This window comes from Phocoena sinus, chromosome 14 (genome assembly GCF_008692025.1).
Source record: "Phocoena sinus isolate mPhoSin1 chromosome 14, mPhoSin1.pri, whole genome shotgun sequence".
NCBI classification, from domain to species: Eukaryota; Metazoa; Chordata; class Mammalia; order Artiodactyla; family Phocoenidae; genus Phocoena; species Phocoena sinus.
The window spans coordinates 72953055-72978972 of record NC_045776.1 but is presented as its reverse complement, the minus strand read 5'-3'; the positions used below and the strand labels follow the sequence as shown (position 1 = coordinate 72978972).

The 25918-nt window shown below is 52.6% G+C and overlaps 1 protein-coding gene across 3 annotated transcripts; it reads left to right on the top strand.

The window, feature by feature from the left end:
* The first annotated feature begins 3294 nt into the window (after positions 1-3294).
* On the top strand, positions 3295-25736 carry CABP1 (calcium binding protein 1). Of its 3 annotated transcripts, XM_032602868.1 has the most exons (7): positions 11186-11592; positions 16352-16528; positions 19436-19466; positions 19747-19890; positions 21645-21754; positions 21964-22111; positions 25296-25736. In XM_032602868.1, exons 1-7 carry the CDS (start codon positions 11548-11550, stop codon positions 25319-25321), a joined length of 681 nt encoding a protein of 226 aa, XP_032458759.1. In that variant the 5' UTR covers positions 11186-11547; the 3' UTR covers positions 25322-25736. The 3 variants fall into 3 exon arrangements, with proteins under 3 accessions (XP_032458758.1, XP_032458759.1, XP_032458760.1); XM_032602867.1 differs by lacking the exons at positions 11186-11592; positions 16352-16528 and adding an exon at positions 3295-4008 and having other exon boundaries at positions 25296-25733; XM_032602869.1 differs by lacking the exon at positions 16352-16528.
* The last annotated feature ends 182 nt before the right edge of the window (positions 25737-25918 follow it).

Genomic DNA, 25918 nt, shown 5'->3' with positions numbered 1-25918 from the left:
CTGCTCTGTTCCCAATGCCTAGCACATGGTGGGCACTCAAGCATTTTGTTACATAAGTGAGCCTAATTTCCTGGTTGGTCCTGCCTTCAGTGTCCTTTTAGTTTACTCCATGACACATCAGCATGACCTTCAAAAACACAGTTCTGCTTATGTCCTATATACACTCATAAAACCTTAGAGGACTCTGTTGTCTGTAGAATAAAGGACAGACTCCTGAATATCACATTCCAGAGACTTCATGGTCTGGTTCCAACCACCTTTCCAGGCCTGTCTTCCAGCCCTTATCCCCCTGCCCCGCCAAACCACTAGATAGTTTCCAAACACCCTCTGTAGGTTCACACTCCCAAGCCTTCACCGAAGCTGTCCCCCTGCCTGGAATGACCTTCCTTTTACCTTCCTTATTCACCTGGTGGAATTTCACTTCTTCAAAACGCAGCTCAAATGTCACCCTCTCCGATGCTTCTCCAACTCCCCTAAGGATTCCACTTTGGTGCTCCCATATAAGCCTGCTTGTCCTTCCCTTATTGCATGCTACCCATTATATTATAGCGGGGTTTATCCTCTCTTTTTTGTTTTTGCAAATTCCCAGAGAGCAGGAACTGAATTGTACTGTGATTCTGTACACATCTCCTGAATCTGACCACTCCTTCCCGCCTCCCCCACTATCAAGCTAGTCCAAAATACCACCCTCTCTCGCCTGTGCCACACAACAGCACCCGACCGTCTCCCCCTTGCCACACTGCCATCCAGCAATGGATTTGCTGCAAAGCTGCCAATGCTCCTCAAACAATGTAAACAACCAGATGCCTCGCCTCTACTACAGACCTGCTAGTGGCTTCCCTTGACACTTAAAAACAAAACAAATTGGACTTCCAGAGGACTTCCCTGGTGGTCCAGTGGTTAAGACTCCGTGCTTCCAATGCAGGGGGAATAGGTTCGATGCCTGGCCGGGGAAGTTCCGCATGCCACATGACCAAAAAACAATCAAACAACAACAACAAAACCCCAAAGCCCCCAAAGGCCTGGACTCTCTGGCCTCTGCCTTCCTCTCCAGTTTCATCTCTATCACTCTCCCCCTTGCTCATGCCAGCCCCACTGGTCTCTGCTTCTCTGTGACTGTGCTCATCCCCTCCTCGGGACTTTTGAACTGTCTCCCCTCTGCCAGAAAAGTGCTTCCCCTTAATGTATGCCTGCCTTGCTCTCTTCCTTCATTATGACCTCTGCTCAAACATCCCCTCCTTAGAAAGGCCCTCCCTAATCACCAGCTAAGATAGCACCCTCCATTAAGCCCTCCTCTCCTACCTGCTTTTAATCTCTTCATGGCACTAAACCACCAGCTGGTCACTATTAATTATCTGTGCATCTCTAGTTGTTCATTTGTTGCTAGGGATACAGACTTTGTTTTGTTCACCACCATGTCCCTGGTACCTAACGCAGTGCCTGGCAAACAACAGGCACTCAGGTGTTTGTGGAATGAATGGATGAATCTGTGTCTCCCAGGTGCCTAACACAGTGCCTGGTTCTAGACGGATTTGTTAAGTAAATGACCAAAGTAACGAATTTTACAAATGAAATGGCATCTTGGCCTATATCCACGATAATCCAGGATCTGGAGGCAAGTGTTTCATCCATTTGCTCCACGAACATAATCTTGATTTGTTTTATTTACTCTAAGATCATAGGTGATGTAAGCAAGTTCTTCACTTTTTCAGAAACTCGTCTCAGACTGAGGTCTTGCCCAAGAATATTTAGGGAATTTCAGAAAGCTCTCCAAGAGGGGCACAGCGGGGATTTAGAATACCCTTCAGCCCACTGCTTTCAAAAGCTCCTGGGGAAAAAAAAAAAAGCTCCTGGGGGATTCGTTTAAGGTACTTTATCTCCTGTGATTTATCCAGAATGTACATTTGTTGTTAATCCTGCCCAACACTGATTATTCTCAGGGCCGGAACAGGTAAAACACTGATTGACCTCAGACTCCGAGAGAATGGACATGGCAATGAGGCATCAGGGTTACTGCACCCCAGCCGGCCTCAGTATTTGTGCTTTAGGAACCTGGGAGTTCCTAAACTCCCAGGCTTTGATGTGGCAATTCAGCCCCTGAGAGTAGGTGAGGGGAGAACAGCTGCTGGAGAACAAGAGGAACTTCCCTTGTTCGCTTTGGCCTCTGGGCAGTTGTTTTTCCCACCCATCCTGTTTTCCTTAGGGCCTCCCTGGTGGTGCCAGACTTGCCCTATTCTCCTGCATGGATGGCATCAGGGCCAGAGACCAGAACAGGGAGAGCCTGGGAGGTTCACACCCCACTCCTTCAAATCTCCAGTATCCGATTACTAAACAAGAGTAGGGGATGGGGCCTCATAGGCGCAGAGGGAAGGGAACAAGCTTAACTGCACGTGCGGCCCTGTTACGAACACTAGACTAGGACTTTTATGTGATAGTGTCATCGGATGTCACCGAGAAGTTAGTTATGATTATTATCTGCATTTTACAGAAGAGGAAAACAAGGTTCAGAGAGGCTGATGACACTTGCCCAAGTTACCCAGATGGTAAGTGGCAGAGCAGGGGTTTGAGATTCAAACCAGGCCTGTGTGACTTCCTGGCTGCCTACCAAGAGCAGGAATTTCTTTAACATCTAGAAGGGCAAGAGGGTGAGAGGGGAGACAAGAGCTGGAGGGGCAGCAAATGGGTCCTACCTGAGACTTGAGAATCACCAGACCCTGCAAAGCCCAGGTTAAGCGGATACCACCTGGCTTCTGTTCTGAGAACTGAACATCCTGTGGCTGCTTCACCAGGGTGATCCCGGTTCCACTCTAGGGTACTGGGAGTGGGTGAAGCCCCCATAGAGTGGAGCCTTTCCTTCCAGCAGTGTCCTTCCACGCCGTTCTGGCTCTGGGCTTTGTAGTGGTGGTGTCACGCATAGCGTGCTTTCATCCTCCTTGGGTCTTGAGTTTACTTCCTTCACCTCTCTCGTCATCGTTTCCAAAGTTGTACCCCGTGGACACTGCACCCCGCCAGCATTTCTGGACGTTCCGGCGGTTCTGGGTCATTTGGAAACGTCCGGGCACGTTAAGGGGGACTGCCGGCGCCACCACGGTCTGGGCATCTTTGGGGCCCTTCGCCAAGCCCCTTCCCTCGCTCTCCCGGCGCTCCCGGCTACGCGCCGCAGCGCCCCCTCAGCCGCCAGGGGCCGCCGGGAAGCGGGGCTCCTCGAGCGCGGGGCGGGGCAAGGGGCGGGGCGCGGCGGTACCTGGGCCGCCGGGGAGCCGGGGGTGGGCTCTTCTGGGACAGCCGGCTGCCCCCCCAGATTCGCACCGCCAGCCGCCGGGGAGCTCGGGGCTCCAGGCGTAGAGGCTGCGCTGTCACATGGGCGGCGGCGACGGGGCCGCATTTAAGCGGCCGGGGGACGGCGCCCGCCTCCAGCGCGTCCTCGGGCTCGGCTCCCGCCGGGCGCCCCGCTCTCTGCCCGCCGGGGGCCCAGCGCCGCGCCGCACCGCGCCGCCCCCGCCGGGCCATGCGAGCGCGGGCCCCGCCGCGATGAGCTCGCACATCGCTAAAAGCGAGTCCAAGACGTCGCTGCTGAAGGCGGCGGCGGCGAGCGGGGGCAGCCGGGCTCCCCGCCACGGCCCTGCCCGGGAGCCAGTGCTGTCCAGCCGCCGGCTGCCCGGCCCCTGCCCGGGCACGCCGCCGCCGTCCGGGGACCCCAGTTCGCGGAGGCCCCTGTGCCGGCCGGCGCCGCGAGAGGAGGGCGCGCGGGGGAGCCGGCGCGGGCTCCCCCAGGCGCACTGCAGGCCCCGGGAGGCGCCGCCGGCCGCGGCGTCCCGACCTTCGCCGCCGTCGCCGCTGCCGCCGGCCCGCGGGCGGGATGGGGAGGAACGGGGGCTGTCCCCGGCGCTCGGCCTCCGGGGCTCTCTGCGAGCCCCGGGTCGCGGGGACTCAGCTCCAGCCGCCGCGTCCGAGGCAGACCCGTTCCTCCACCAGCTGCGCCCCATGCTCAGCTCCGCCTTCGGCCAGGTAAGGGCCGCGCCTCCCGCCCGCTCCCTGGAGAGGCGCTCGGGACCCTGCCGCGGCTGCGCGCCCACAGCCCTCCTCCCGCTGCCCGCGGGTCCCCGGGTCACGCTCCTCTGGTCCTCCCGCCGCCCGGCGCCCTAGCCCGCGCGCCTCCTCCCCCGTGCCTGATTCAGCACCCTGTGCGCTGTCCACGCTCCGGGCGTCTTCAGGGCGAGGCCCCACCGCCTAGCCTCCCTCCACTTGCCGGAACGGGCCAGTCCTGGACGGGGAGCGACCTCCACAAACCGCCTGGAAATTTGCAGGGGTCAAGGAGGGGTGCTCTGAGCAGGTGGCACCAAACCCACTCCTCCGGCCTCTGGCCAAGACGGCCAATGAGCGACCCAAGAGACCAATGGGCATGGAGTCTGGGGATCAAGAGTGGGGACCTCGGGGTACACAGCCTTGTTTGGGGATGAGGGACCCTAGCCATTGCCTGTGGTGGCCCCAAAGACCTGGGAAAAGTTAGGAAAGGTAAAAATATGAGAAAAGAGGAGTGTCTGGGTAGTCAATGGAGGGATGTACAGAGCTATGGCTCAGAGCTATGGAACTTCGGGGATATTTTAAGGAGGTTGTCATCTAGGGATGCCATTAAGACGGTAGTGGGCAGTTGTCGAGTTGTGGGACATGGAATAACACCTAGAGACCCCTAGTCTGAGTTAGTGTGTATTCTAGGGTCAGAAAGGTCACTAAGGGGTCATGAGTGGCTCGTTTTGTTTCCTTTCTCTCAAGAACCCCAAGCAGCTGGGCATCTGCCCTTTAAAAATGGCCCCGTGGTCATAATCCAGGTCTACAGTTAGGGGCTGTGCTGCTGGGGAGAGAGGCTCAGCAGAAAGGAACCTGTGAACTCCTGAGCAAAGCCAGGATTTCCTCTAGTTCTGAGTCCATAATTAAGTCAAACTCGTTGGCACAGCATGGACACAGTTCTGCAGCAGCTGAGGAGGGGTGTAACACAGGTCTGATCAGAGTGTCGCGTGCTGTGTGGGCGAAGGTGGGGCCTGTGTGTTTCTGTGCTAGGATATAGCGTAAAGAAGCCGTTTCAAGCTCCTGGCTTGCCATGCTGCCTAGAGCCCATGCTCCAAGGAGGCCGTGCGTGTTTTGTTTCAGATCTGCACATTCCTTTTCAAAATACTACTCTGCAGTGTCTGATGCCGGTGGAGGCATGAAGGCAGCTGACATGAAGGCAGCTGCACGTAGACTCGGGTTGCACGGGGCTGCTGTGGTGGCGTGATAGGGCAGCAGTGTGGCTTTGTTCCTGCCAGGAGCCCTCATTAGCCAAGTTATCTGGAAACGGTTCTCCAGAGTAGAGATTTGAATGCAGAGCTGTGAAAGTTAGTGCAGTGATATGTTGAAGAGTTGACTGCAGTGGCTTCTGTATTAGTGAGGGGGTGTCAGGTGTTAGGGCAGGAGTGGTCTGGATTGCAAAAGGGACACTGTGTCGTTGAATTGGTGACAACTATTTATCCATTTATCAAATATATTTTGATCGCCTACTTTGCCCAGGCGTTTGCTGGGCACTATGGAGACGAAAGTGGACAGGATAGCCGGGGTTCTGGCTACTTTGGAGCTTACAATCTAGCAGTTTGGAAGGGTAGGTCATTGGCCCAGAATCACACACTCCCTGGTTATTTAGTTTGCCGGTGATCTGACTTCGTTTCTGGAAAAAGGGCCCTTTCTTTGCAGTCTTGCAGGAGTTGCCTGCCTGGGCCCTTTGTGAGCTCAGAGCATTTCAGCTCATGTGCTTTTCTGCTTCTACTTCCTCAGTCATAAAATGAAGGCTGTTTTCCAGTTCCATGTTCTGAAATGTCACCAGGGTCACCTGAGTCAGGAAGAACTGGAAGGCCCCATCAAATATTTACTACCTCCCTCTGGAAGCTCTTGCCCCTGGAGCTGCAGGCTTTCTCTTTAAAGCTGGGCACACCCCGTCTGGCCTTCCTGCTGACGGCTCTAAGGCATCTGCTCCAGCAACAGCAACAGCAACAAAACCCGGCCTGGGACTTTGCGTCAGAGTCTCCAGTCTCCTGCAAGAATTAGGCTTTCTGTCCCTTCTCTTTGCATTGAGATTTCTGTCCTTAGAGACAGGGTCAGGATCAAGAGAAGGGAAATGAGATTCTGAATATAGAAACTTTCCGATAGGATCTGCTTTGGGCAAAATATAGCCCTGGGGAAGTATATTTTTCATGTCTCCCAAGTTCCTTTTTTTTTTTTTTTTTTTAACCTTCAGTGAATCGTTTGACCTCAGTAAGCCTATGTTTCTTTATCTGCAAAATAGGGATAATCATAGTATCTCAATGGGTTTTCCGGGGGAATAAAAGGGGATATGGAGATATGCACAGAGCTTGGCCCAGAGCAAGGGTCTATGGATGTTAGTTATTATTATTGTTGTTGTTGCTGATTAACTACCAAGGACTGTGTCAGAAACTCTTTCCATTTGTAATAGAGTCAGGGAGGGCCGGGGCCAAAGTGACACTGAAGGTACCAAGATGGACTCTTTCATTAGGGGGAACAGGAATTAGGGTTCTTCCAGTGACGTAACAGAGCATCCTTACTGCCTGCAGGGAGACGGTGTGATTTTGAGGCTAAGGCATGGAATGGTGGCTTAGGAGATAGAGCTGCAGGTTCCAATCCCAGCAATGTTACTTCCTATTGCTGTGACCTTGGGCCTGTTATTTTCTCTCTCTGGTCTGGGTTTCTTCATCCAGAAAGGAGATTGACAAAAAACTACCTTGCAGAGCTCTTATGAGGGTTATACAAGATTAAGGATGTCAAATGGGCTGGCTCAGAGTGAGTGCTGGAAAAGGGCACAGGCTTCATTAATACTATTATTAATAGAGTAATTGTCAGAACGAGGGCCTGCGTCAGGTAGTTTGAAAGCTGTCTCTGAGCCAAGTGAGGAAGGCCATTAAAAGAAGGAACTGAGGGAGTTCCCTGGTGGCGCAGTGGTTAAGAATTCGCCTGCCAATGCAGGGGACATGGGTTCAAGCCCTGGTCTGGGAGGATCCCACATGCCGCGGAGCAACTAAGCCCATGCGGCACAACTACTGAGCCCACATGCCACAACTACTGAAGCCCACGTGCCTAGAGCCCATGCTCCGCAACAAAGAGAGGCCACCACAATGCGCACTGCAACGAAGAGTAGCCCCCGCTCGCTGCAACTAGGGAAAGCCCGCACGCAGCAATGAAGACCCAATGCAGCCAAAATAAATAAATTAAATAAATTAAAAAAAAAAAAAAAAGGAGCTGAATGACAAAGGACCTCCTCTAGTACCCTCTTTGTGGCCAGCTAAGACGAGCCACCCAGCTGCCTAGAGAGAAGATGTGGTATCAAAAATTAACTCAGGACAGGCATGACTTGGGGGCAACTCTTGGCACTGGGTCTTGGAAAACTATTTTAAGAATAGTCTTTCTGTTCCTTACCCTAAATTTGGGAAGAAACACCTCTTGTAGATGAGGCAAAGAGGAAAAAAACCCATAGCTCTGTCCCATCCCCTTTCTTCAACTATAGAGACATCTCTTCTGATTTGCGTAGGCTAGCCCAATTCCCAACTGCTTTGTACGTAAGAGGGTCAAGGTATTTAATGCGTGAGTGAATGAATCTCCAGCCTCTGCACTTCTGTTTCTTGGTTCCTATAGCTTAGATGAGGGAGAGGGACCATATGGTTTGGATCCTAACGGATTCAAGTGCACTAGGCCTGTGTGCCTAGAATGATGGCTTGTGTATATTACTTACTCCTGCCCAGCCAAGTCACTCCCTACTGCTCTCTGAGAGGGCTTGGGAGTCCCTGTGGCCTTTCTCTGGGTCCTGGGGAGGGGGAAGAGAAGGTCAGTTTGTGGTTGAGATCAATCATAGGTGATAGGAATCACTCGGTGTCAGTTCGTAGGTTTTGCAGAAGCAACATTGGCACTTTCAACCTCTGTCTAGAGCCCAGTAAACAATGGACAAAGTATCTTCTCATTATCTTATCTTCATAGCAACCTGCGAAACTTAGCATTATCTTGCCCCATTTTAGAGACAAGGAAACAGGTTCAAGAAAGGGGAAGTGGCTTGTCCAAAGGTCACAGTGTAAGTAAATGGCAGGACTGTGATGTGGTGTGTCTGTCTCCAAACAACCTGCCAGTGCCACACCATACTGGCCGGTGGAAAGTCACAGAAGCGCGTTTCCTATCTGTCAGAAGCATCCACAAAGCACTTCTCAGGTTACGACCCAGCTTTCCCCAAGTGTCTTAACACTGGGCTGCCATCCAAGTTCAAATGCTGGTGATAGGACTGATCAGGGCCCAAAGCCAGCCTCCCTCCTAATCAGGAATAATCAGCAATGGGTTTATCCTTCTCATCCCTCTGATCCTATTATTCCATTCCAGAACTCTAAGCGTGGCTTCTGGAGGCCCAGGGGCTGCTGCCACAGTGCATACTGATGGGGAGGCGGGGCCATGGGATGTGCTTTACTCCTTAGGGAAGCCCCCACCATTCAGCCCTCTGTGAAATTTTCTGCCAACGGTCAAGCCATCTGCCTCCTCAAGATCAGTAGTTACTCCTGTCACACAGAACCACCACACACCCCATCTGCTCAACCTAAAATAGATTAAGCAAGCTCTGGGTTGGAATCCTGAATCCCTGGCTGCCCTTAAGCCTCAAGCTGGTGTCAGCACCCTCTTCGCTAAAGGATGGGATTTCTTCCAAGTGCGTGGACTTTTCCACAAGGGCCTGGTTTTGCTGTCTCCTGGTCTCCTTGTCTCTAAGGACAGAGGCGTATCCCAAGGTCGACAAATGTGTGCTGTGCTCTGCACTGGCCTGCGGGGGGCAGAAGCCACCAGGTCTGAGCCTGTGGGTGCCCTGCTGAGTGAATGGAGGCCCTGCTGGGCCCTTTAGGACCAACGTCGCCACCCGGGCAGGGGAAGGGGTGCCTTCTGTGTGCCTGGAACTGTGCCAAGCCCTTTGCATGTATTATTAACTCCTCACAAGAGTCCTATGAAGGAAGCGTTATTAGAGTATCCACTTTATAAATACAGAACCTGAGGCTCAGAAAGATTAAGAAGTCCTCAAGGTCACATGGTTGGTAGGCAGGCACGCAAGATTTGAACGCAGGTCTGTCCGACTCTGTATGCTGAGCTCTCTACCTCTAGATCAGCGGTTCTCAACACTGGCTGCAGGTTAGAATTACCTGGAGTATTAAACAACACCAGCGTCCGGGGCTCACCTGCACCTACTCCATCAGCATCTCTGGGGAAGGTGCCTAGTGATCCTAGTCTGCAGCCAGCATTCAGAGCCCCTGCTTCGCACTGTGCCGCCTTTGCATGTATCCACCCATTTAGTTCATACGAATTGGATTTGTACCCGGAGCCTAGCTCATCTCCCCTCTGGGGTCCGCGGTGAGACCTAGCTTTTCAAAAGAGTCTGCAGATGGTCAGTGTTCTACATTTCGTCTACAAGTCTTTCCTGATCCCTCCACACTAAGTCAGACCCCTGTCTCACATTCTCAAGAGTGTTTGTGTTTCTCCTTCATAGCATTTACCTGAACTGAGATTAAGTATGTTGATAGCCCTTTAATATCTCCTGCCTGCCTGCCAGAATGTGAGCTCCCTGAAAGCAGGGACCGTGTGTATCTCGTTCCCACAACTTTCCCAGAGCCAAGCACATGGGACAAATGATACTTCCTTCTTCCGTTTTAATAATTCCTTATCCAGTACCTGTCCAGTGCCACGCACTTTCCCCGCACGCACCGTATCACCAGGCGAGGGAACTGAGGGCTGCCATGTGAGCACTCCGGAGCCGCGGAGCCAGGACTCAGCCCCAGACCTCCAGATCCTTCCCATCCGAGTCCGTTGCTCTTCCCACGACCCTGCCTTCAGGCTCTGTTTCCGAGGAACAGGTCTTTGAAGAAGGCATTTTTTTTGGCTCTTCCCGTACCAGCTCCCCGGCAGCATCTTCACCCCCTTTCCTGCCCTTTTAAGTGTCAACAGCGCCCCCCCAGCCCCCCCCCCCCCCAGTCTCCTCCTTCTGGCCTCCAGAGGCCGGAACCAGGCTGCTGAGAGACTCCCCGACGAAAATAAACCATTCCATCGTCGTCAGCGCCACGGTCCTCAAAAGCTATCCAGGGACCTCCCTCCCCAGCTCCCTGGGAGCTGGCCTGTGGCACCTTCTGGGCAGCGTCCCCACCCATCTTCCCCTAACGGGAGCTCTGACCAGCCACCCAAAACTGGACAAAAATTCCTGCGAGAGGAGCCCCTCTGGACTGAAACTCTCAGCCTTGCGTGTAAAGGGTTTTGCTTCAGGGCCTGGGAAGAGCTCGGCTTCCCAGCCTAGCTCTGGTGCCCCCTGCTGGGAAAAGCCGGGTGCAGGGAAACGGGGACACTTCCTCTCCTGGGTCGTCTGGCTGGGGCTGTAGGTCACAGAGGTGACATCTGAGGCTTGAGATGAATTCACATCAAAGCTGGAAGCTGGAGGGACGAGGACGTGCCAGTTACCTAAAAAGTTTCATTCATGGGACCTTGAAGACCGCTTTGCAAAGGGCGGCCTCTCTGCACCCCCAAGGAAACCGGTGAAAGATCCTCTATGGGGATCAGGCAGAGGATTAGGAGGTTTGTCGCCCTCGCTTGCTCACGGCCGCCCGCCGTGCCAGCACTGCCTCCATCAGGACCCCCTCAGGGCCGGCTCTTGATTTCCCTTGGGTCGGAGAGAGCGCGCACAGTGAAGGGAGCCGAAGGAGCTGCGTCGGCTCAGCTGTGCTTCCAGCCCTGGAGCCTCATCCCGTTTCGGTGAGGAGGCAAGTGTGAAAAATGGAGCGTGATGGAGACTCGTCACAAGATCTCCCAGGGCCTCACTGGAGCTGCCTGCTCTCAGTCCAGCTGCGATGGCGGGGGTGATTAAGATGCGTGTTTGTCCCTGAGCGCGCGCGCGCGCGTGTGTGTGTGTGTGTGTGTGTGTGTGTGAATGCACACATAAGGTTGGAAGCTGGGAGGCACCCTGGCTTTGGGGGCCCAAACTAGCCTGCTTCCCCTTCTGGGTCTGCTGGCCTAATTCCTAGCTGCAGCTGCCATTCTGGGCTCCCCTCCCCGAGGCAATCTCCCTGCAGATTTGACAGCCAGAGAGGAGGGGCCGAGGGAAGGGGAATGGACTGGGGAGAGGCCTCAGCTGTAATCTGATGTAGATGATCCGGCAGCCTTCTCCAGCTCGGCTGCCCTTTGCCGACAGCTCTCCGGGCGATTTCCTCTGTGCCTGCACTCTCCCCTCCTACCTTCATCTCCTTAAGAAAGTGTCCAGAAAGTTAAACCCACACACATGAACACACACAATCTACAAAAAAAAAAAAAAAAAATCTGGGAACAGGAGCAGGCAGACAAGTGAGAGAGCACGCGCGCAAGAGAGAGGACTCAGATCGGTCTTGGAGGAAGACGGCGCAGGCAGAGGGAGGCTAGGGTTGGTGGGGACCCAGACTAAGGTCTCTTAGCCCCCAGGAGCCTCCTTCATGGACCCGGGGATCCTGAGAGGGGCTGCCTCAGCTTAGGATGGGCAACTGTGTCAAGTCTCCACTGAGAAATCTCTCAAAGAAGGTATGTTTCTGGAGTGATCAGGGCCCAAAGCCTGGGGCGGGGGATTGGAGCATCTTGCCCTCTGCCCCAGAAGTTGGGGGCAGAGAGGGTGGGCATCTGAAGCTTGCTACCCTTCCCGTGGGTTCTGTCTAGAGCTGCTTCCCTGTTTCTACCTCCAGATTCCCTTCTATCACAGTTTTCTATGTCCCAGGCTCTGAGCTGAAGTTGGGACTTTAAGCTGCATGGGGCGCTGTGTTTGGGAATTTGTGCAAGATTTAGGAAAGAAACCACGTAGCTCCATGAAAAGCGTGGATCTTTAGGATGTGAGTGGACAGACCCCCCTTGGAGCCAACAGGATCAGAAGAGGGTTGAGCTGGGCTTTGACCCTGCTGCTGCTGGTTCCTTCCCGGCATTAGGATGGGGGCTCATTCATCTCCTTTGAGCGTCTCTGAGCCTCTCTGGTGGTCTCTAAGCCTTCAGAGTTGTGGGTTTTGAAGTAGATCGTCTTGCTCCTGAGAGGAACCAAGCCAGGTGTCCCCTTCTACCCTTGATAATTCTTGGGTCAAGTCAGAGACTCACAGCTAGAACCAGACTGGTTTGGGGCTCCAGGGTTGTTTCCATCGAGAAACAGAATGTACAGCAAAGGCGTCTCTAAGTTGCTTTCTGTAGTGGATGTATTGCTCACACACCACAATAATATCCTTTTGCAAGAATCCTTTTAGGAAAGCAAATAATCACCTCCAAAGCATCTTTCCTGCAAACCTGGGCTTATATCTGTAAGGTCTTGCTTTAAGTGGGCTCTGCCTGTATCTCTAGCCCTCTGTAGTCAGGCCATAGAAGAAACTCATAGATATTACTTAAAGGAAGAAGTAATGTGAGGGATGTTTTCCTCCAAATTATTTTATTTACCAGACGAGGAACTTGACTGCCACTCAGGTTAAGTAACTAACCCAAGGTCTCAGGTTAGCTAATGGCTTCTCTACCCCCAGCCCCATTCTATCTCCTCTGTTAGTTTGACAGCCTCTCAATTTAGGACATTTCAGGCTTTTCTGCTCATCATCTTCCTCATTTAGCTAAGCTGCTCACATCAAATTCCTTTTAATCTTCACTGTTCCTTGGATCCTTCTGAGGGTTGACTGTTTCTTCTGTGCACACACCCCCCAATCATCTGTCATCTTAAAGGAGAGTCTTTTGCATCAGAGGTGGCCTCCACACTGTTGCAGAGAAGCAGAAACGGATCTGAATTAGTTTAGAGGACCACAGGGCGAAGGCCCTTTCCCTGGGTTCTGTCCAGAGTTTAAAGAGGTGAACTGAAGAACAAGTATTGTCCTTCTGTCCTACCCAACCCATCTTCCCTTATACAGCAGAGTGCTTAAGAGTCAGACTTCTCAGGTCTCCTCTTTCTAGCCATATGACCTTGGATAAGTTACTTGACCCCTCTGGGTCTCAGTTCCTTTGTCCATCAAGTGGAAATACTAACATCTACCTCCAAAGGTGATTTTGGGGGGCTAAGGAAAGAGCTGGGAACGCTGCCTGGAATATAGCACTCAGTAAATGTTAGCTAGTGTTATTAGCTTTTCCACTCTGGGTTTTCTGAGAAGGGGGATGGAAGTAAAAAGGGAAATAGGAGAGGTTTTGCATCCATGGAGTAGGGCAAAAGATAATAAAACATATTGCATTCAATTTCATGTATTTGTATAATAGTAATCATTGCTTCTTCCTGAATATCTGCAAGATCTCCAACACCTGTTATCTCATTTGCTCTTTTCCACCCAGTAGTTCTCTTGGCTATTTTCTAGAGAAAGGAGCTGGACTCAGAGATAAGAGCGTTACTAAGATCCCACAGCCAACCAGAAGCAGAGCTCAGATGTAAACCCTGGTCTGTGTAAATCCAGAGCTGGTATTTTGGGGGGTTTTTTTTTTGTTTTTTTTTAAATTTTATTTATTTATTTATTTATACAGAAGGTTCTTATTAGTTATCTATTTTATACATATTAGTATATATATGTCAAGCCCAATCTGGTATTTTGTTTTTATTTTTGCCTCTGTGAGAGGCTGCCTCTCTCTTTTTCCTGCTGTCAGAGATGTTATTCATAGATTCACGAACCTGACCTTACAGGTCATCTTAGCCCAAATTCCCACTCACTGGGCAATGCTCTCGCCCACCTCAACAAGTGCTTCCTCACTCAACTTCTCCTTGAATACCTTCAGCGAGAAGGAGCTTGTGCTTGGCGAGCTTGTGTTGTTAGAGAGCTGTTAGGTCATGAGTTGTGCCAGCCCCTCCTGTTGCCCTGCCACACTCTGGAGACGTCCCCTCAGTGCCAGAAAACATTGTCAGCCTGTGGGCCGCTGCCCACTTGGCTTCCTAAGTAGTAGCTGGGAATTGGTAATGGAAAGAGGAGGCCTCCTCCAGGCTCTGAGCAGGGCAGGACTGGGCTGTCAGGTACCATCACTGGCCAGGGAAGAACAGAAGCGTCCTGGGGCAACTTGGTGCCAAGCAGGGTTAAGATCAAGAGATGCAGTGGAAATTTCCCAGCCATCACTGGTTCCTCCTTCGTGGGAGCAAATGTTTCTCTGTCCTTCTCACTTCTTTCTTGATTGGCGAATATTCTCCCACTTCTTCTGCAGCCAGATGTAAATGCCTTCTGGCATCCAGCATCTCTTAAGTTGCATCACCATCACCATTGTCATCATCGTTGTCATCATCATTGTCATCACCATGGCAACCCCACATAGTCAGCCCTTACGCTGCTCTAGGCACTGTGCAATAGCCCATTTACCTCTCACAGAATTCTGTGAGTTGCCCTGATGGTACCCATTGGACAGAGAAGGAAACCAGAGCCCAGAGAGGTCAAGTGACCTGCCGAAGGTCACATAGCAAGCAAGCGGCAAGCCAGAATTTGTCCCCAAGACTGTTTGAGTCCAAAGCCAGTTATACTCAAGCTCCTCTCGGAATTCTGTGCTGCCTGCTGCCTCCTTCTGGGTATGCTCATCCAAGCCAAGTGAGTGAGAATCAGCCAGAAGCGAAAAGGCTGATTCTCTGCCAACATCTCCTGAGATCGTTTCCTGGGGTTAAGCCACGGTCGACTCCTGGGCTCCCTCTGTCAGGAAGGGCTCTCTGGTCCTGCCCTGGCTCGAGACATGTCCCCGAAGCCTATGCGAGTGTGGCCGAGGCTCTGAACCTCTCCTGGTCATCAAACCAGAATGGACCCTAGTCATGTCTGACACCCCTCAAGTTCTAAGATTACGTAGGGTGACGCTTTTTTGCAGTCACTGGACTCAGGCCTTGGACTGAGGTCCTGCACCTCGGGTCTGAGTTGCTGCTTTCCCTTTGAGGAGCCAGAATATTGCTCCTTCATCTCTAGGCCTGGAAGAGGCTTAGGAAGTTGGAAGAGCGTCTAGACTATAGCTCCACAGTGTGGGACTCCGGGAAGGAGGACCACGAGGACAGGGTGAGATGGGGGAGGTTGCTCTGCTTGTCCGCCTAGGAGGACAGGCTACCTGTTAGGTCGTGGGATCTTCTCCTGGGCGTGGCCTTCCTTGAGCTGGAGGAAACTGTTAGAAAGCGGGTACAGCAGGATGGACGGGCAGGGCATGCAGCTCTGGCGTTCTTGGACAAAGACAGCCCTCTAAGTTTCCACCACTCTCTCTTTCCTTGGAAGGTTTGGCTCCAAATCCCCACGCTGGGGGGCGGGGAGGCATCAAGCTCAGGGCTGAAGGCAGACTGCCCTGGATTCTGGGGGCGATGCTGGGCATCCTGGCCGGGAGGCTGGGGTGGAAGAGAATATTGTGTCTGGCTGCTGCTGTTGCCCTAAGAGGACGATCTGTGGGCAGTGTTGACTTTTTATAGCTGCATGGGAAACATCAGGGAAGAGGGTGGGCTGGCCGTGGCCTGGGAGCCCAGCTATATTCCGCCAGCAGAGAGGGCCCCTGCCTCAGCCTCTAGAGGTCCTGCAGGCTGGGCTGGGCAGGGTGCCAGTGAAGGTGGGAGGGACGAGGAGAATTGCTGGTGGTAGAGAGCGTCTAGTCTCGAGGCCACACACTAGGTGGAATCTAACCCACAGATGTGCTTTGTTTAGCCCACCTGGTGCTTTAAATCAGAAGATCTGGCAACACAGGGCTGGAGTTACATAACGCTGTCCCTTCAAAGGGGACACACAGCACCCGTTTTGCCCCAGGCCCCGCCTCTCACACCTGGCTGCTTCATCTCTGTTCACTGCGGCACCTGTGTCTGCAGCCTCCGGTCTCACAGGCTAGCTGAGCCTCTGCTCTTTGTGTCACCAGTTCTGATGGTTCTCACTGCCTTCCAGTGGGTTCCAGTGGGGGTAGGGTCAGAGGTCAGTCGGGGAGCTTAGCCCCGGGAATTGCGCTGGGACATTGGGAGCATCTTGGGAAAGGACATTATTCCCTGAATGAACAGAAGCCTCCCTCTGCCTGCTTCTCTCTCTGAGCTTCTGCATGCACACGAGTGTGTGGTTCTGTGCACGTGTGTGTGTATGTGTGTTTGTGTCTGCACATGGGCCACACAGAGGGTATCAGACCCAGCTCTCCCTGGAGCATCCGTTTTGGCCAAGGATCGGGGACTCCACCTGTTGGACCAGCTTGATGCCTGCCCCAGAGCATCCTGAGGGCTCTCTGCGCCCTGCTGTTTGCCTTGCAAGGTCTGCTCTTGAGAAGGGCCCCTTCTAGGACCAGGAGCCAGGCTGGGGCCAGGAGGACCCAGCTGGGCAGGGAGGTGATGCCCTGCCTCTCTTTTGTATTTGCTTGGTGCTGGCTGAAGATGCGTCAGGAGGAGACCAGCTATACGGTGGTGCAGACGAGTGAGGAGGGGCTGGCGGCCAGCAGCGAGCTCCCCGGACCACTCCTGATGCTGGCCCAGAACTGCGCCGTCATGCACAACCTGCTGGGCCCAGCCTGCATTTTCCTGCGTAAGGGCTTCGCGGAGAACAGGCAGCCTGTACGTAAGTTGGCCCTGGTGGAGCCGCGCTCGACTTGGCTTCACAGGGCGTGAGGAAGGAGGTGCTGGGAAGAAGAGGGGGCTCTGTACTCAGCAGTGCACGTCCCCCAACGGATACACCTCAAACCCGCAACTTGTGAATCTGACCCCCAAAGTTTCCCACTGATGGCTGCAAAGCCCTGGTGAGTCCACATCCACCAGCAAGGAATAATAGCAGCTAATATTGCTTGGGTGTTTTGTTTTGTTTGAGCACTTACTATGTGCCAGGCACTGTGCTAAGTGCATTGGCTCATCACCTCCCTTAAGCCTCAGAGCAACGCCAAGAGGTAGGTACTATTATCCTCCCCATTTTACAGATGAGGAAACTGAGTTGGAGAGGTAACATGCTCAGGTAACATCTGGTGGGTGATAGAGGTGGGATTCAGATTCAGGGATACTGGCTCAAAGACCTCCTGTGCTCTGAACAACAGTACTGAATACGCGGCACCATCCAGTAGAACTTTCTGTGGAAACACTGTCCAATTTGCGCTGCCTTCCCTCTACAGTAGCCACTAGACACATGTGGCCACCGAGCCCTTGAAATGTGGCTAGTGCAACTGAGGAAGTGAATTATTAATTTTCTTTGATTCCAATTCCAATTTAAATAGTCACGTGGCCACTGCTTTGGATGGCCTCCCGTGGGTATCTGAACAGTCACAGAGAGGAGGGTATTAATAGTGATGTTACAGATTCAAACATCAGTAGGTTTCAATGCCTTGTTAAACACTACGCATCTTGCCTCACAGATGCTCACCAAGGCCATGTAAGGTGAGTACTGGTATTAACCCATTTTACAGATAAGGAGACTGTGGCGTACACAGTTGAAGGAACCTGCCCAAGATCCTACATCTAGGAAGCAGCAGATCTGGGCTTTGCCCTTGAGTCTGTCTGACTCTAGAGGCCAAGCTCGTCCCTCGACTGCTTAAGTTGAGGAGTGAGGGGTGTGGTGGGCTCCATTCCCACCTGATCCCCCAAATCGGTGCTCATGGTTTCTCTGCCCCATCGGTGGGCATCCCCGGCTCTACTACACATCCTCCCGCCACTCTGCCCTGGGGAGTGTATGATTCAGGGACCAGCCAGCAGGACTCAGTTGGACCAGCTCCGGCCACGGGCACACTGCCAAGGGGTACCCAGCTTTTTTGCTCCCTGGCTCTGGGTTTATAAGAAGTAGGGTGGGGGCTGCAGAGCTGGGTCCTGGAGATGTGAGAGGCTACTTGAGGCCTGCAGGGTGGGAAAGGTTGTGTCACTTGTCCCAGTGAGCATATACTCTGCACGTGTGACTGCATGCATATAGTCGCTGACACTTTCACTTACTGGGGGTCCCGGGCATTGTAAAAGACATTCTTTTTGGTCACCCAAGATCCCAGTCTGACTTGGAGCAGCTAGTGGGTGATAGAGGTAGGATTAGGTAGGTATTAGAGGGCGTGACAACCCCTCCCTGTGCACAGTGACAGGTTTTTAAAGTGGAAGTCCTTACGATTATTTCACAGAAACAGACACCTTCAGGTGAGTCCTACCTTCAGCTAAAAATGCCGCTAGCAGGACCTGGTAGCCTGCAGCCTACTCGTTCCAGGCTCACGTACACTCTCAGCACTGTCCTACCACGTACGGCCACTTCTGAGAGCCGGGTCCTTCCTGCGCAGGTGATGGTCCCACAAAATGTTGCTCAGCAGCCCCTTTCTAGAAGATTCTCAGATTTTCCAGCACTGGGGTCCCTTGCCCTGGGGCCAGTTTGGAGCAGGTGGGCAGCAGCCTCTCACCCGCCCTGGCCCTATTGGCTAGAACAGCCTGTGTGCACTGCTGAGATGCCTCACGCTCGCTGTGGCCCGCTCGCTGTGTCCCACTCGCTGTGGCACACCCATGTGTCTGTGTTTGCGATCGGTGTGCCCACACCTGGTGTGCACTTCCTCAGGGTGGGCACACCCTGCCCCGTGTTCTCCCTGCCCAAAGGCAGACAGCTGTGACATATGGAGAGGATGAGCCCCGTGGACCAGTTTTGGAGCCTGCTAAGCATGTCCATCTGGGCACCGCATCCATTTCATGCCAGTCTGTCTCCCTCCTGGGCAGGCCTGGGGTGACTGACACCTCACCAGCCGGAGCCTGCCCCCTGCTTCCTCTGGGCCTGCTCTTTGGAGACTTCTCTGCCATCTGTTCAGATGCCTCGTCCCAGGGCTTCCTTGACTCCCCAAGGAGAGCTGGGCACTGTTTGAGGCTGCAGACGTGAGCTTTGGACCCTGACAGCCGCCAGAGGCACTGGCAGCCCCCAGGGTCCTATGCTGTGTCCTGTGACAGGGCGAGGTATAGGATGGGGGTCCAACTGGAGAAGGTGGGGCTGTGCCCAGGAAGCAGGGCACAGCCTCATCCTGCCTCCACTCACTCGGCTCTTCCTCCGCCTCCTGTTCCTCCCTCTTGGGTGCCTGTCTGGGCCCCCACTTCCCCCCCTCCCCACCGGCCCCTCGCTTCTCCCATTGCTTTGCAGGCCTCTTCTCCCCTGCTTTTCCTGGTTTCTTTGGGTAGAGCCTTCTTCTTTCTGTTGTGACCTCCCGCTAACCCCGTTTTATTTACAGATTTTGGCCTCCAGACCAGCTCTGTTCGCTGACACATTCTTGTGTCTGGAATAAGGGGCTGGGGGTCCAGAGGTTCTGTACCCAGGCTGGAGAGGGCTCCTACTTCCCTGGGCATCTCCCATGTCTGTGGGACAGGTGGGGCTGCATCCTTTCCCCTCCAGGACATGGTGCAGGCACGCCTCTGCTGCTGCCCCATCACCTCCCGCCCAGTGCCTGCTGCCACTGGGATGGCCGTCAGCTGGGCCATGTACGACTTCTGGGCCCCTTGCAGCTGCTAATAGGACATGTTCTTTTGTTTCAGGACAGATCACTGCGGCCAGAGGAGATTGAAGGTAAGAACTGGCCCCTTAGGGGAGAGGGTTGCTCAGCCATCCAGAAAGATGAGAGGAAGGTGGGTGGGAAGAGAGGCAGAGATATCTCGGCCTCCTGCAAATGGGGCCTGGTGCAGAGCCAGGCATCTTCTGTGGAGCCAGGCGTTGGAGGAATGCAAGAGTCAGCAGGCCCTCGGGCTGCCTCTGCCCCAGAGACTCTGCAGGTCATCCCCCCACCCCCCACCACACCGTCCACAACCAACCCCCCCCCCCCCCCCCCCCCCCCCCCCCGCTTTCCCAGAGCTCCGGGAGGCCTTCAGAGAGTTTGACAAAGACAAGGACGGCTACATCAACTGCCGGGACCTGGGCAACTGCATGCGCACCATGGGCTACATGCCTACCGAGATGGAGCTTATCGAGCTGTCTCAGCAGATCAACATGAACCGTGAGTTCCTCCACCGGGTACCTCCTTCCCTCCCCAGCCTCGCCCTTGCCGTCCTCTGCCTGGGTTCAAGTTCTCGGCCCACCTCTTCCCAGCTCTGTGACCTGGGGCAAACTACTCTCTCTGTGCCTCGATTTCCTCACCTGTAAAATGAGGGGTGGAATAGAGGGAGTAGAGCACAGGAAGTCAATTGGGGGTATGTTTATTTCTTTATTATTTTTTCATGGTTTATTTATTCATTTATTTTTATTTCTGGTAACAGCTTTATTGAGATATAATTCATAGACCATACGATTGGCTCACTTAAATATGCACTTCAGTGGCTTCTAGTATATTTAAAGTTGGACAACCATCACCACAACCAATTTCAGAATATTTTCATGGCCCCCAAAAGAAACCCTGTATCACTTTGCCATTACCCCCAAGTCCCTCCCCAGCCCTAGGCAACCACTAATCTACTTTCTATCTAAGCAGATTTGCCTTTTCTGGAAGTTTCTTTTTTATTTTTATTGAAGTATGCTTGATTTACAATATTATATTAGTTTCAGGTGTACAACAGTGATTCAAAAATTTTTATATATTATACTCTATTTAAAGTTATTATAAGATATTGGCTCTATTTCCTGTGCTGTATACTATATCCTTGTGGCTTATTTATTTTATACATAGTAGTTGACATCCCTTAATCCCCTGCCCCTATCTCACCCCTCCTCCCACTTCTCTCTCCCCACTGGTGACCACTAGTTTGTTTCTGTATCTGTGAGTCTGTTTTTCTTTTTTGGACGTACTTAAAACAGCCAAATACCTGGCACACAGTAAGAGGTGAACAGAGGATGCCATTATTATGTTTTTCTCTGTCTTCATTTTCATTCTCCCAGGAGCAGACCGGGAGACAGGGGTTTGAGTGCGGTAGTTTACTCCGTAGGGGCAGGACGGCATCGGTAGGGGGTAGGGAGATGAGAGGGCGGAGACGAGGAGCCAAGGCAGGAGGCGCTGGAGCAGCTGCCACTGTGGGTGATGGAGTCTAGTTCTGCTGGGAGCTCGGGAAGCTGGTGTAGTGGGCCCACCTCGGAGTTGTCCCCAGCCCTTACCTCTCAGGCTGGGTATTTATCCCCCAAACTCAGTCACTGGCTGAAAGTGCTGTGAGCAGACCCCGGGGGGCAGGTCCCCTGTATTTCTCCCTACTGAGGGCCGCTTGGAAGGTGAGTTCTATTTGCACAATGAGGGAAAGGCGGGGGCAGGTGGGCCAGGTGCCCACGGCTTCTGCTTCTCTCTCTGCTTTTCTGCATGTGTGTCTCTGTCTCTCCTTCTCTGAAATTCTTTGCCTGTCTCTGTGACCTAATAATTCTTTCTCCCCTCCATATCCACCCCTGTCAACTTCCTGACTTGTTCCTTTAGTCAAACTCCAGCCACTCCCCTGAGCCATTCTGTGACAATCCCCGATCCATGGTCACCTCTCTGTCCTCATTTGGCCTTTGCTTATACCCTGGGCCTGGAGCTGGGCAGGTCAAGGAGGGTTGGCAGTTCCCTCAGTTGCCTAGTTGGAGATGGGCAGTGGTTAAATTTTTATTTTTTTAAATATATATATATTTATTTATTGGCTGCACCACGTGGCATGCGGGATCTTAGTTCCCCGACCAGGGATCGAACCCGTGCCCCCTGCAGTGGACGTGCAGAGTCTTAACCACTGGACTGCCAGGGAAGTCCCAGATGGGCAGTGGTTAGATGGATGATCCAGCCTGTTCCTCTGTCCCCAGTGGGTGGCCATGTGGATTTTGATGACTTTGTGGAGCTAATGGGACCTAAACTCCTGGCGGAGACGGCAGATATGATTGGAGTAAAGGAACTGCGAGATGCCTTCCGAGAGGTGAGTGATGGGCAGTGGACAGGCAGGGGCGGAGAGCTTGTTAGAATTCCAACCTGGGACGGAAATGTGAGCTCTGGATCCCAGACCAGGGGAAGGAGCTTGGACAGAGAAGGGATCCGGGGAAGGCGGGACAGTGGTGCTGGAGAAGGGATCTGCTTCCAACAGTCTCCATGTTGTAGCTACTCCTCCCTCCTTCCTGCCCTCTCTAGTTTGACACCAATGGTGATGGGGAGATAAGTACCAGTGAGTTACGAGAGGCCATGAGGAAACTCCTGGGTCATCAGGTGGGACACCGAGACATAGAAGAAATTATCCGAGATGTGGACCTCAATGGGGATGGGCGAGTGGACTTTGAAGGTAGGTGGAAGTGGTTTTGAGAGTGGAAGAGAAACCAGGGCAGTAGTGGGCATCCATAGAGCCCTCCACGTGTGTATCCATGATGCAATCATCAGGGCACTCCAACTTTCCATCCCCCTACCCTTCCATCCTGCCACCCCTTTAATCTGCCTTCCATCCCTACACCCATCCATCCATCCAACAATCTGTCCATCTTTCCATATCTATCTTTCCATCTTTTCATCCATCTATCTCTTTATCTGTCCAGGTGCCTATTTACCCACTCACCCATGTGTAAACAATTATCCATAGAACCATTTATCTATGGCCTTATCTATCCATCCATGCACCTATTCATTCTTCTCTACATTCACCCATGCATCCATCCATGCATCCATCTACCCATGTACCTCTCTCCATCTATCCATGCATCTCTACCTCTCAACATTCATTCATACATTTATATATCTCTACTCATCTGCCTATATTTCTACCCATACTTCCACTGATCTGTCCATCAGTCTGTACAGTCATTTTCCCATCTCTATCCATGTACTCATCCATCCATCCATCCCTGTGTCCATCTGCCCCCATCCATCTATCTGTCCACCTACTCCTGCATCCATCCATGTAGGTATTTTCTGAATACCACATTCCTCAACCTGACACTCAGGCCCCCTAAAATCTCTCCATGGCTCACCTCTCTGGCCACAGCTCCTACCATTCCTTCACTCACACTCCACCTTAAAGCCATAGGTGGTCCATGAACCTCCTAAGCTGTCATTTGAATACGTTGTTCTTTTTGTCAGGATGCCTTTTGTCCTATTCTTCGCTGGTCCTAAATTCTATTCGTCCTTCAAGACCCAGCAGTGGGGCCACTCCCTCAAACACTGCTTTCCTCATTCCCCAGATTGAACTTCCTTTTTTCTGGGCTTTCACAACACCTCAGGCTCACCCTCATTCTTCACACTGGCCCCTAAATGCTAGTTATATCTCTGCTTGACTCTGAACTTTTGGAGAAGAGGAACCCCACTTTCTTTATCTCTGTCATTCCCACAGAACTCAGTACCAGACACATAATGAACGCTCAGTAAAAGTGTTTTTAAAATAACCAATAATAATCATAATAGTGATCATCTATAACTGTACACTTATTGTATACCAGTCATTGTACTAAGTAGCTTTACACATATTATCTCATTTAATTTTCATGACGACTCTAGGGACTGCACATTATTACCTCATGTTATAGATGAGGAAACTGAGGCTCAGAGAAGTAATATAACTTGCTAACTGGTAAGAGGCAGAGCTGGGTCATAAACTCAGGCCTGGAATCTCAACCACTACATACATTACACTGTACATGATACCATCTGAGGCACCATGGGATATGGGAAAAAAACAAAACAAAACAGCAAAACATTGATTCTGCACTCCAGGAACGTGCATTCTGAGCAGAAAGGCAAGATAACCATGAGCAAGACTGTGAATATGTCCAGAACACAAAGACTGGGAAGCCTTTTCTGGGGAGTAGCTGGTCTTCAAGGTCAAAGAGAGTGTGGCAATGGAGAGAAGGCTTTGCTACCACGAGAGCTGAACATTTCAGGTCACCCCATGTCCAGGTAGTGACTCCCACAGATGCCAGCTCTTCCCTGAAAGCCCAGCATCCCCCATTCATTCTACCAGCGTGTGTTGTACACCTAGTGTGTGCTGAGACCTGATCCCTGCCTTGAGGAGCCCAAGACCAGCGAGGAGAGCCGAAGCCAGCAGTATAGTCCATGCTGTTTGGGGGAAGTACAGCAGGCTGTGGGGCACAGTGGGGGCACCTTTGCCACGCTGGGAGGGGGGATTAGGGAAGACTTCCTGGAGGAGGCTATAAGTAAGTAGAGCCTTAAGAGATAAGTAGGAGCCAGCAGGTGAAAAAGAAGGAAGAGGTATTTACCCAAAGGAATTGAAAACTTATATCTACGCAAAAAACTGCAAACAGATTTGTTGTTTATAGTAGCTTTACTCATAATTGCCAAAAATTGGAAGCAACCAAGACGTCCTTCAGTAGGTGAATGGATAAATTAACTATGGTATATCCAGACAATGGAATATTATTCAGCGTTAAAAAGAAATGAGCTATCAAGTGATAAAAAGACATGGAAGAACCTTAAATGTGTAGTAAGTGAAAGCAGCCAGGCTGAAAAGGCTACATACTTTGTGATTTCAACGATATGACATTCTGGAAAAGACAAAACTGCGGAGACGGTGAAAAGATCAGTGGTTGCCAGGGGTTGTGAGGAGAGGGAGGGATGAAGATGGGGAACACAGGGAATTTTTAGAGCAATAAAACTATTCTGTATGATAGTACAATAGGGATACATGTCATTATACATTTGTCCAAACCCACAGAACGTCCAACACCAAGGATGAATCCTAATGTAACCATGGACTTGGGGTGATAATGACGTGTCAGCGTAGCTTTATTGACTGTAACCAATGTCCTGCTCTGCTGCAGGATGTTGACGATGGAGGAGACCGTGCATGTGTGTGGCAGGCAGGGAGCGTATGGGAAATCTGTACTTTCTGCTCAATTTTGCTGTGAACCTAAAACTGGTCTAAAAAATGAAGTCTAGTTAAAAGAGAAGGAGCAGGGATAGGCTGCAGGAAAGCTGAGAGGTGAACAGGAGGGGCGTGTGTTGGTTGCCCCTGAGGTGCTGACAGGGAGCTCTGTGGAGTCAGAGCTTAATGGTTGGAGGTGAGTGGTGACAGGTTAGGCTGGAGATGTCAGCTAGGGCCAGAACAGGGAGGCCCTGGGGTCGTGTCAGGATCCAGCACGTTATCCAGTGGGGACCATGAGAGGTTTAAGAGGGGTCAGATACGCAGATAGAAAGTTCCTGCTAGCTGCTGTGTAGACGGTGGATTGGAAGATGCTGGATGGGGGAAATTCTCCGGCCGTCCAGTGGTTAGGGTTCCGCGCTCCCACTGCAGGGGGCGCGGTTGGATCCCTGGTGGGGGAACTAAGATTCCCGCATAACGTGTGGCGCTGGCAAAAAAAAAAAAAAAAAAAAAGAAGATGCTGGGTGGACGTTGGGGACCAGTATCGGTCAGGGGCCGCGGCAATAGACACGGGGCCACCGATCCGAGGGAGGTTTGGAGGCAGCGTCCTGGGCCCTGACTGCTGCTTTCTCCCCACCCCCTCCTGTGCACCCCACCGCAGAGTTTGTCCGGATGATGTCCCGCTGAGGCCGCCAGGGCCCCTCCAGGACTGCCAAGCTCCACGGGCGGGGAGAAGAGGAGCCGGAGCTCGCCTCATCCCGCCGCCGCCGCCCAGAGCCCGGGACGTACTGGCGGATGGGGCCTGCCTGCACCCCGGGGAGGTGCCCAGCCCGGACCCCCGCCCCTCCGCACTGTGAAAGACTCACGACTCCTGCAACTGGAAAGGGGGGCGCCCGCCGACGAGGAGGCCACCGCGCCAGGCCGGCGGAAGTCAGGCCGGGCGCCAAGTGCCATAGACCCAGCCGCTGCTGGCTGGGGGCGCCCCACACAGCATGTCTGCCCCCCGGGGCAGAGCCTCTCGCCGCCCTCCTTAGCTCTGTGCCCGTCCCCCCTCGCCTCAGCCCTGTTATCTCAGAACCAATAAAAATATTTCCAAGAGAAAGGCGGCCGTGGGGGGGGGGTCTTTGCTTCTCCAGCCTGGTTAGATGACACACGCGTTTCCTGAGTACCAGCTGCGCGCCCAGAACTGGGTGAACCTCCCTGCCCTCGACTTGTACTGAGTTCCCATTAGGCACCCAGCCTCTTCCACCTTTGACTGAAAGGGAGAATGGGGCATATAGTGAT